This window comes from Bubalus kerabau, chromosome 23, assembly GCF_029407905.1.
Source record: "Bubalus kerabau isolate K-KA32 ecotype Philippines breed swamp buffalo chromosome 23, PCC_UOA_SB_1v2, whole genome shotgun sequence".
In the NCBI taxonomy this organism is placed as follows: Eukaryota; Metazoa; Chordata; class Mammalia; order Artiodactyla; family Bovidae; genus Bubalus; species Bubalus kerabau.
In genome coordinates, this window is record NC_073646.1 from 37,494,541 (window position 1) to 37,506,448 (window position 11,908).

The following is an 11,908-nucleotide window of genomic DNA, read 5'->3' on the forward strand; positions in this document are numbered from 1 at the left end:
TTTGAATTTTTATTTTGGTCATGCTGCGAGGCATGTGGGATCTTAGTAGTTCCCCAGCCAGGGACTGAACCTGCACCCCCTGCAGTAGAAGCACGGAGTCTTAACCACTGGGTCACCAGGGAAGACCCTGGAGGGAAGCTACTTGGGAAAGAGATGTGCTTTTAGTTCTTCCCAATGGAAAGGGCTGGAAGAGGATGCTGCCTTCTGCCTGCATCTCATGCCCAGAGAGAGTCCAATGGGTGGGCCCCGGACTGATAAATCAGAGAGGCAAGAGATAGGATATCCAGCAGATGAACGGAAGGCGGTGTGGTTGTGTTGGATACGGCCTATGTGCCCAGGGTTTTTTGGCCTAGAGATGCATCAGTATTTCCTGTGGACCAGATGTGAACAGAAGAGAGCCAGTGAGAGGTTCCTGAAGTCCTGCTGAATAGTATCCCCTGGAGGAGTGAACAGGCTTCCAAAGTAAAACATTCATTTGAGAATTCTCTGGCTGTCCAGTGGTTAGGGCGCCATGCTCTCACTGCAGGGGGTTCAATCCCTGGTCGGGGAACTGAGATCCCAAAAACCATGCAGTGTGGGCACCGCACCACCCCCCCCCCCCAAAAAAAAAAGAAAAAAATTCATCTGGCAAACTGTAAAAAGATCAAATGGCTTAAAAGGTGAAGACTACCAAGCTGGACTTGAAGTTCTCCGTAATAATATTAAATGCTAGAAAATAGTGGCACGATGCCCCGCATCTCCACAGGGGCGGTATCTGGAACTCAAGTGTTGGAATTCTCCCAGGGTTTGGGCTCCCTGAGCTGCTGAGAGGACGAGGAGCAGGCAGACGCCCATTGGGCTATGGGGGAGGCCCGCACTATTTCTCCCAGCCAAGAAAACCGTAGGGAATGCTCTCTGTTGTTGCCTGCCAGCCCCCACACTGAAAAGACGCCAAAGCCTCTGCCTCCTTTCGGATGATCTCCCCATTTCAGTTCACGTAGACGATGTACCCCTGACCCTCGACAACAGAGGGTTGTTCTCCGGAGTCCATTCTTTAGCAGCTGGGCTGCCTGCCCCTCTGGCTGCATTTCTTTGACCCTGCATAAGGCTGCCAGGAATGACAAGGGGTGGGGGAAGGAGTGGGTGGTGGAGGGAGGCAAGGCCTGGGGGACAGCGAGGACCCTGCAGGCTCGGCCTGAGGACTCTTCTGTCTGCCTCTTTTCTCTGCTGCGGGTGCTTTGGCTCGAAGCTGCCAGGTGAGTGCTGGGGCAGCACAAGACTGGGCTGGCCCAGGGCCTGGGGTAGCGGAGGGGGCCACCCCGGGCTCTGGGCTGCTCAGTTGCAATTCTAATGCTCACGCCCACCGCCCAAGATGGGGTAACATTAACATTCAGACTTGACTCGCTAAACCTGGGATGTGGCCTGAGGTTCTGCACACCTGGTGATGCCAGGGCCGCTGTACCCTTAACCACCCTTTAGCAGAAGATCTAGAATGTTTTCAAGGCCAGGTGGGGTGAGCTGGTGGCAGGGGGCTGGGCCCAGCACTGGCCTCAGTGGACATCCTTCCTTCATGGCCATGTCAAGTCTTAACTCTCTCCCGAGGTGGCTTCTGCCACCTGTGGAATCCTGGAATTTTTCTCCCCGCCAAAAAAGACATGCTCAGAAAAATTCTTAGCAAAATCATGATGGAATTTAAAAATATGTTTATATATTTGAAAATCTCCTCAAACTCTGGGCTTTCCTCATTCTCCTAACTCTTGAACTCATAGGAACTGCTTCTAATATCTTGGCAGGGTTCAGGTCCTGCCAACCCCTTCTTGAATAAATTGATTTGCCAACTATTTCTCCCCTTCCAGAAACAGAGAAGTCTCTCGAGCTTTCTCAACAATGCTGAGCTCTCAGCATTCTGGGTCCCATAGTTTGGCCTGGGGTCTCTGACCCACTGTGGGCAAAGATATGTTTCTGGGAGGAGAGAGTCTCAGAGAACAAGAGGGGTGAGCAGGGGATGGCTGGAATAGATGGGGAAAGCAGGGGGTCCCAGGAAAGCAGGGGAGGAGGGGTGGCTATATTTGGGCTCTAGTTTATCAGAAACTTCCCCTGGTCTGCAGACTTAGGAAGATGGGGCAGGATATTTACTGCCTACACCCTCTAGGCCCTGGAATGTGTGTGGAATAAGCCCTGTGCTGGTGGTAACAGCCGTGGCGTAAAGGACATGGAAGGGTGCTCCAAACCAGGGGTTCTCAAGCAAGTCCTCTTGTCCTGCTTTTTCCTGTTCTCTCTCTCTGTGGGGAAACCTGGAGACCTCAGCTCAGTTCTGAGAGCCTCCCAGAGAACATCTGGGTGTCTGGCTACAGGTCTGGGGTGGGCATGGGCAAGAGAGAAGAACAGAGATAGGGCTTCTGGAAACCACTCAAACTCCTGACACTTGGAACATGCCGGGGCTGCTGCTGCTACTGCTAAGTCACTTTAGTTGTGTCCGACTCTGTGCGACCCCATAGACGGCAGCCCACCAGGCTCCCCCGTCCCTGGGATTCTCCAGGCAAGAACACTGGAGTGGGTTGCCATTTCCTTCTCCAATGCATGAAAGTGAAAAGTCAAAGTGAAGTCGCTCAGTTGTGTCTGACTCTTCGTGACCCCATGGACTGCAGCCCACCAGGCTTCCCCGTCCATGGGATTTTCCAGGCAAGAGTACTGGAGTGGGGTGCCATTGCCTTCTCCGCTCTCTGTTAAATCCCAGGTCTGCTGGGGAGATGTGTGTTTGGAGCTGCACTTTGAAATGAGATGAGGGTGAAAGTTTACTAAATTAGCATTTACTCTGGTGACTTGACAGGAGAGCTGAGGCAGAAACCCTCAGAGCTCAGTGCTGCCCACCAGCACAACAAGTGCTGGGACCCTTTGAACTCAGCAGTGGCGGGGGCTGGAGGCATCGTCACGGGAGGGTGTACGACCGACCTGGAAATGGGCGGATGATCTGCCCTGCAAAAGCCCTTGGAGATGCTCTGGTACAGATGTCTTGCTTTACGAGCTGGTAACTGAAGCCAAGGGTGGGCAGGTGATGGATCAGTGCTACGGAAAGCAGTGGTTCTCAGCCTGGAGTGATTTGCGCCCCAGGGGACACTTAGCATTGACTGGAGACCGTTGTGGGGCGGGGTGTGTGCACTGCTGACATCTAGTGGACAGAGGCCAGGGGCGCTGCTAAAGGTCTTACAGCTCAGGGGCCAGCTCTCCTCTGACAGGCCTCACGCTAAAGACACAGGCCCCAAATGTCAACAGTGCTGAGGCTGAGAAACCCAGGACCAGACATGAAACTTGACCTCTCTTTTGGTTCGCTGTGGAGCTCAGTCACCAAACAAAACTGAAACATCTATGGAGAAATCACTCCTTTCTAAGGAAAGCTTTCACTAAGCTTTCCCATCTAATACATCTAGCGACTTTATTGTTGTTTTGATTTCCAAATTATAAACAGATTTTCAGTTCAGTTGCTCAGTCATGTCCAACTCTTTGCAACCCCATGAACTGCAGCATACCAGACCTCCCTGTCCATCACCAATTCCCGGAGTCCACCCAAACCCATGTCCATTGAGTCGATGATGCCATCCAACCATCTCATCCTCTGTCGTCCCCTTCTCCTCCTGCCCTCAGTCTTTCCCAGAATCAGGGTCTTTTCCAATGAGTCAGCTCTTCGCATCAAGTGGCCAAAGTATTGGAGTTTCAGCTTCAACATCAGTCCTTCCAATGAACACCCAGGACTGATCTCCTTTAGGATGGACTGGTTGGATCTCCTTGCAGTCCAAGGGACTCTCAACAGTCTTCTCCAACACCACAGTTCAAAAGCATCAATTCTTCGGCGCTCAGCTTTTTTTACAGTCCAACTTTCACATCCATACACGACCACTGGAAAAACCATAGCCTTGACTAGACAGACCTTTGTTGGCAAAGTAATGTCTCTGCTTTTTAATATGCTATCTAGGTTGGTCATAACTTTCCTTCCAAGGAGTAAGCATCTTTTAATTTCATGGCTGCAGTCACCATCTGCAGTGATTTTGGAGCCCAAAAAAATAAAGTCAGCCACTATTTCCACTGTTTCCCCATCTATCTGCCATGAAGTGATGGCACCGGATGCCATGATCTTCGTTTTCTGAATGTTGAGCTTTAAGCCAACTTTTTCACTCTCCTCTTTCACTTTCATCAAGAGGCTTTTTAGTTCCTCTTCACTTTCTGCCATAAGGGTGGTGTCATCTGCATATCTGAGGTTATTGATATTTCTCCCGGCAATCTTGATTCCAGCTTGTGCTTCCTCCAGCCCAGCGTTTCTCATGATGTACTCTGCATAGAAGTTAAATAAGCAGGGTGACAATATACAGCCTTGACGTACTCCTTTTCCTATTTGGAACCAGTCTGTTGTTCCATGTCCAGTTCTAACTGTTACTTTTTATCCATATCTATTTACCTTTTATTATTTTTATTCATCTTCTTCCTTTGAATTCTGAAAGAATTATCCAGTGTGCTTTCTAGCATGCTGACTGAGTTTTCTCCAGAACCTTTTCTATTGCCTTCAGGGATCAATCTGATGCTCTTCTACTCTCTTTGTAGTGGGTGCACTCATAAAGATCCATTTACTCTCATTTTCGAGGAGTGTTAGGGATGAGAGGGGATAACCTTTTATCTTCAATCTGCCATCTTTAGTCATGGGACCAGTTTTGCATCTTTCTAGAGACTGGAATAAATTTCTTTTAAAATTTTAACCCAATTTTACCGAAAAGAATTTTCAGCAGCCTGATATGCTTGGAGTTTTCACAGTCTGTGACAAGGAAGGAAGAGAGGGACTGAGGGGGCAGGCAGAGGTTCAAACTCGTATTCTGAGTGGCTCAAAATATGGCTTCGCACAGTTGGTGGATGGTGACATAATTCTTTGGTCAATTGAAGCCCTCAGAACTGTCTCTTGGAGGCATCTCAAAATTTCTTTTGATTGCACAGAAGTGGCCATTCTCCCTAAGTTCTGGCATACGGCCTGTTCTTATCTATAGTTTATAACACTAATAATCATTTAAGATTGTTTTGTGCATCTCCCTGGGTATTATAATAGCTGATAAGAGAGCAATTAGGCATGTTGCACTTGCTGCCATATTAACTTAGAAATTCAGGTTACTAATATTAGACTTAACTGGAAGAAACTGAAGCCAGTTCAAAGTCAGAGAGGAAACAAGGATGGTCAGAATTACAGGAAAGGTAATTTGGGGGTCAAATCCTCAAAGAAGCTGGAAGGAGTGCTCCAGGGACATAGATTTGAAAGGGAGGGTTGCCTTGGACAAGTGGAAAGACACTTGTTTCTCGAAGATGCTACATCAGGATGTGACTGTGAAGATAAAAGAAGTAGCTGCAGGGTTTCACATTATAGTGTCTATTTTCTCTTCTGTGAGTCAGGGGAACCAGGTGTGTGAGCGTTCGGGCTGATGGAGGAGAGTTAGAAGAACAGTTGGATGTTGAGGGCTGCTGAGAGGAGATGAAAGGTGGCAAATTGGCCTCACGGTGTGATGCATTCCATCCCGAGAACTGAAGGAGTTCTGCAGCCTGTCCTTGGCTCCAGTCACGTCTCACCACGAGGGAGATACAAGCCCAAAGAGCAATGACAAAGCGGGGTCGAGTTTTCGAATTTTGTCCAGTCAGCTCTGGCTTTGGCCCAAACCCCGTGACATTTAACTAGTAGATTCTGCTGGGTCTTCTTCCAAGTGTTCTTTCCTAAGCTGCTTGGAACATCAGACCAGACAAGCCTCAACACTCGCTCTGTTCACTGGACCCCCACTGACCCCCCTGACCTAACCTCTTCTCGGTCTCCCCACTGTGAGGGGAGCAGAGGCCAGACGGGCAGCCTGTGAGGACCCGGGCCTGGGGAGGCAGCGGTTTTCAGAGGACTCTGACTATTCAGCCTTTGGGAAGCGAGAGAGGAAAGGAGGGAAAGAGAGAGACAAAGAGGCTCTGCTTTCCCTGCAGGTCAAGAGCAGAGCCTGTCTCTGCTCTCTCCCTTCCAGCCCTTCATTTAGGTCTTTTCCCACTTAGAAAGTCTCAGCTTCTGCAGAGTTATGGATACCTGGCTCCCCTGTGAATGAAACCCTGTGATCAGCTCTTGGTCCAGACATCCAGTGAGTGGGGGCTTATCTCCACGGCAAATTAAAGGCTGTGGTTGCAAATCCAAGAGCCGTGGTGGGTGGTGGTGGTGGGGGGGGAGGGTACTGGCCTCCGAAGCTTTTCCTTGGAGAGTCCTGTCATGCCTTCTCACCGGAATTCCCAGCAGCACTGAAAGGGGCAAGAAAAGAAAGCCACAGCCACACTTCCTCACAATTAGTATTTTAGAGAGATGACTCCATAATTACAAAGAGGTGCAGTCAGGTCGTGGTATCTGATCAACCAGGTTCTCCGGGAGGAGCAAGCAAGCCTGCCCTACCCATCCTTGGATCGGGAGTGAAGAGCGGGCCAGGCGCTTCTCCTGGGGCCCGGCGCGCAGCGCACGATGCTCACCGCTGTCCTCTGCTTCCTAACAGGATGTGCGGCAGCTTCCTGAGGCGGGTGGCCGCGGAGGAGAGCCGGCACCCCACCCCCGTGGGCCGCCTCCTGCTTCCCGCGCTCCTGGGGCTGCGCTTGGTGCTGCTGGCCGCCGGCGGGACGGGGGTCTTCGGCGGCGGCGAGGAGCAGAGCGAGTTCGTGTGTCACACCCAGCAGGCGGGCTGCAAGGCCGTGTGCTACGATGCCTTCCACCCCCTCTCCCCCCTGCGCTTCTGGGCCTTCCAGGTCACGCTGGTGGCTGTGCCCAGCGCCCTCTACATGGGTTTCATTCTGTATCACGTCATCTGGCACTGGGAGGCATCGGAAAAGGTGAAGACGGAAGAAGAGACGCTGAGCCAAGGGGAGAAGGGCGGAGAGGCCTCAGGGGCTGGCAGCTCCAGGCTGCTCTGGGCCTACGTGGCACAGCTCGGCGTGCGACTGGCCCTTGAGGGGGCATCCTTGGGGGGGCAGTACCACCTGTACGGGTTCAGGATGCCCAGCCCCTTTGTGTGTCGTCTAGAGCCCTGCCTTGGTAGTACGAACTGTTACCTCTCTCGCCCCTCTGAGAAGAGCATCTTCTTGAAGACCATGTTTGGGGTCACGGGGCTCTGTCTCTTGTTCACGCTTTTGGAGCTTGTCCTCCTGGGCCTGGGGAGATGGTGGAGGATCTGGAGGCACAAATCCCCCTCTTCTAATTACTCCCCAACTTCAGAGAGTGCCAAAAGATGCAAGGCACCCACGGATAACTTCCCAGTAGTGGAAATAAGAGAACGGCCCAGAGAAGCAGGTGAGAGGGGCTCTGAGGTCCCTCTTTCTGCCCGCCCCTGATGTATGGATCCTGAAGGTCCCCCAGGGTGGGTCCCTCACCCTCTGGGGAGCACAATGCCCCCATAAGCTATAAAGTAGAAAAGCAGGTTCTCAGCAAATGTGTTCTGACCACCCAACAGCTGGATGGTTCCTTCCAATGAATCAGGGCCAGAGTACTCAGCCCATTTTACCTCCTGCCCTTCCGTTTAGGTCTCTTTCCACTTAGAAAAAGTCTCAGCTTTGCAGAGTTATGAAGACACCTGGCTCCCCTGTGAAGGAAACCCTGTGATCAGCTCTTGGTCCAGACATCTAGTGAGTGGGGGTGTATCTCCATGGCAAATTAAAGGCTGTGGCTGCGAATCCAAGAGCCATGGTGGGGTGGGGGGTGAGACCTGGTGTCGGAAGCTTTTCCTTGGAGAGGCCTGTCGTGCCTTCTCACCAGAATTCCCCAGTGCCAGCATCACAGCTCTCACAGGCTTGTTTCCAGAGCTGGCCAGCAGAAGCCTCCATAAAACAGCACCTTTCCCTGTCCTGCGCAATAAATCCTGACCACCGAGCTGGCATTCCTGTTGCTGAGGACAGTCCTCTTTCCTGTCTCAATGGGTCTCCTCCTCTTTCCAGCTGTTCACGTCCTCTGCTCCCCCACCTTCGAAGTCCTGTAACCAAAAATGTGCCCAGTCCCGCAGCATAGGTCTTATTCAGAAACCCTGGCTTTTCACGCATATATAACCCAGGGTCCTTTGATATGTAGATTTGATGTATTCAAACACTTGGCTACACTCTTTTGGAAGATTACTATGACTACTTTTTTAAATTCATAGTCCTCAATATAACACAGAAATCATTACTGCTGATTCAGGGCTAATAGTAAGGGACATTTATATCACAGTATGATTCAGTAGGTAATCTAATGCCGAGTACCAGGCTGCTTTTCTATTGAGTCTCTCAGTCATTTCGGTCCAAAAGCTTTCTAGCCTTCCACCTTTTTGCAGAAACACCTCCTTTCTCAGTTCTTCCTTGCCCTCAAATTCTCAACAAAGAGCGGTTTCCAGGTTTGGAAATGGAATCTCAAAGGATCCTCCAGTAAATTAGGAAGGTTTATTCTGAAGGAAAGACATCTGGTTCCCCAAAGACACTCTGGCAACAGCTATCAAAATAATAATGTTTTCTTTCTGCTACACAGTGTTTCATAAAGAATCTGGTATTTAGTTAGAGCCAGAGCCCAGCCAAGAAAAAAGCAACTGGCATCATTCTGAATTTCTCCTTGATGGTGTCCCTTTTTAAATAGCATTATTGAGATGTAGGTTACATACCATATAATCCACCCATTTGAAGTATACAATTCAATGACTTTTAGTATAGTCACAGAGCTGTGTATCCATAATACCAACAGTTTAAGAACATTTCATCAACTCAAAAAGAAACTCGAAAATACTTAGCTTCTACCCCCAAATCCCCATACCCGTCAGACATAAGCAATCACTAATCTACGTTCTGTCTCTCCAGATTTCCTTAGGGTGGGCTTTACCTACAAATGGAACCATACAGTATGTGGTCTTTCGTGCCTGGCATCTTTCCCTTAGCATCATGCACTTCATTCCTTTTATGACTGAGTGTTATTTCATTGTATGGCTATACCACATTTTATGTATTCATTTTTTAGGCGGTGGACATTTGGGTTGTTTCCACTTTGGAGCTATTATGAAAAATGGTGCCATGAACATTCATGTGCGAGTTTCTGTGTGACACATACTTTCGGGTCTCTTTGGTAAATACCTGGGAGTGAAGGTGCTGGGGCACATGGTAACGTTGTTTAACCTGTTAAGGGACTGTCTAACTCTTTTCCACAGCAGCTGTACCAGTTACTATTTTACATTCCTAGTAGCAATGTATAAATGGGTTCCAGTTTATCCACATCCTTGCTAACATTTCGTATTATTTTTTTTCCCTGTTTGATTTTTAAATTCTAGCCATCCTAGTGGGTGAAATGATATTTCATTGTGGTTTTGATTTGCATTTTCCTAATGACTAATGATGTTGAGTATCTTTTCATGTGCTTATTGGCCATTTGTACAGCTGCTTTGGAGGAACGTTTATTTAAACCCTTTGCCCATTTAAAAAAAATTGGGTTGTTTGTAATTTTGTTGTTGAGTTCTTCTTGTGTGATCCTCATCACAAGTATGATTCCAAATATTCTCTCCATTCAGTGGGTGGTCTTTCATTTAACTGACAGCATCCTTTGATGCACAGGTTTTTAATTTTGATGAAATCCAGTTTATCAATTTTTTTCTTTTGTTGCTTATGATTTTGGTGTTATAGCTAAGAAACTATTGCCTAGTCCATGACTATGAAGCTTACATCTATCTTTCCTTCTAAAAGTTTTATAGTTTTAGCTTTACATTTAGGTCTTTGATTTTGAATTAATTTTTGTATATGTTATGAGACAGGGTCCAGCTTCATTCTTCTCCATGTAGATATCCAGCTGTCCCAGCACTATTTGTCGGAAAGTTTATTTTCCCTACATATAATAGTTTTTGGCACCATTGTTGAAAATCAATTGCTTGGTGATGTATGGCATTGTTTCTGTATTCTCAATTTGATTCCATTGATTTATGTGTCTATTCTTATGGCAGTACCACGTTTTAATTACTGTAACTTTGTAATAATGTTTGAAATTGGGAAGTGTCAATCTTCCTGCTTTGTTCTTCTTTGTTAAGATTGTTTAGCCAATTAAGATCCCCTGAAATTCCATATGAATAAAATTGTAAATTAGGGAGCCTCAATATTTTCAGTAAAGAAGGATGTTCGTTTCAGAAGTATGGCAGGATTGAAGACACAGAGACATTAAAGAGATATAGTTCAATACAAAGGCAGACATACGGATACACAGACACACCACAGATACTCATGTTTGCATCAGTAACAGATAAGAGCCCCTCTTCTTGCTTGGCTCATATTTAAGACTCAGATTCCTTCTCTCTTTTTTTTCTCCTCTGTTTGGCGGCACTGTGCAGCTTGTGGGACTCAGGATCTTAGTTCCCCCCACCGGGGACCAGGAATGGAATTGGGCTCCAGAGTGCAGGTGCAGAGTCCTAACCACTGGGCCACAGGGAATGCCCGCAGATTCCTTCTCAGTATGGTATTCCAATTCACAAAGAAAATGCAGCTATCAGTTTTATAATTTAAACATTTAAGACATTGTATAGAACTTCCATCAAAACCCCAAAACAGTGACCACAGGAACCCCCTTTCCAAATCATCTGATCATACCGTTAGTAACCACTTATGGAGCATATTACAGGAAAGGCAGTATCTGATTTTGGGACACAAGAAGAATGAAACATTTCTTTCATAAGAAAAGGAATAGAGTGGGAAGAATAAACAACTGAGCACCTCAGAAACACAAGATCAAAACTCCATTGAAGAGAAACAAATAGTTCCCTGAGACAGACAAGCATCTTGTGTGTTGAAAGCCTCAATGGATACTCCTTTGGAGAGCAAAATGGTGTCTTCAAGTTGGGTACCAAAAGTCAATTCATTTGTGCTTCTGAATCTTTTTTTTTAATCATTCATTTCATTTTTGGCTGTGCTAGGTCTCGGCTGCTGCGTGGGCTTTTCTCTAGTTGTGGAGAACAGAGAATACCCTCTAGTCGTGGTGCCCAGGCTTCTCAATGTGGTGGCTTCTCTTATTACAGAGCACAGGCCCTAGAGTGCCAGCTTCGGTAGTTGCAGGGCAGGGGCTCAGCAGTTGTGGCCCTCCGGCTCTAGAGCACAGCTGTGGCGCGTGGACTTAGTGGCTCTGCAGCATGTGGGATCTTCCCAGACCAGGGATCAAACCCGTGTCTCCTGCATTGGCAGGCGGATTCTTTACCACTGAGCCACCAGGGAAGCCCCCCACACTTCTGAATCTTAAGCACTCCCATAGAAAACACCTGATTTCTTTCCACTCTCCCGGTCCTATTGGTCTTTCACAACATCCTCACAACAGCTACAGCTTCAGCTCCACTCCCCAGGTACTGCTTTCACACCCTGGTCTTGACCTTCTCAGGTGGGAGGGTCAGGAACAGCTCTAGCACCAGCAGCTGCTCCTTCCTAGCATCTCAGACAACAGCGGCTCACAGATCACCCACAAGCTGACACAGAACATCCTCAGCCTACAGACTTCCTCTGCATCTAACCACCTAAAATACTGGTGGGAAGTCTCAAACCTGGGGGAAACCATCTAACCCTAGGTTCTTCCCCCTAACTTAATTATTAGAACCACTATCTGCACTGGCTGAGTGTGCCCCATGCCCTGAGGTTGGGCTTCCTCTTCCTGGTGTCCCCTGTGCTGGGGAAGAAAGAGAAATCAGGGTGGTAGGGTGATCAGAGGGCTCCCTACTAGGTCGTGGGGGCTAAACACTCCCTTTCCTGCTCGCCTCCCAGAAAGCTGGCTCTCCGGTCGGCCCAGGAGACTCCAGGAGAGTTGAGCTTTGAGTGGGTGGGTTTTGTGGGAGCAGCAAGAAATCCTGCCTTTTGAGCATCTCAGCTAGACCTCGGGGTTGGAGGTCAAGAACGGGTTTCTTTCCTGTGTCTGTGTATC

The 11,908-nt window shown here is 48.3% G+C and overlaps 1 protein-coding gene across 1 annotated transcript; it reads left to right on the forward strand.

Annotated features, from left to right (window-relative positions):
- The first annotated feature begins 1,177 nt into the window (after positions 1-1,177).
- Positions 1,178-11,395, forward strand: GJC3 (gap junction protein gamma 3). Its single transcript, XM_055562011.1, has 2 exons — positions 1,178-1,235; positions 6,519-11,395. The coding sequence occupies exon 2, from the start codon at positions 6,520-6,522 to the stop codon at positions 7,345-7,347; it is 828 nt and encodes a 275-aa protein (XP_055417986.1). The 5' UTR covers positions 1,178-1,235; position 6,519; the 3' UTR covers positions 7,348-11,395.
- The last annotated feature ends 513 nt before the right edge of the window (positions 11,396-11,908 follow it).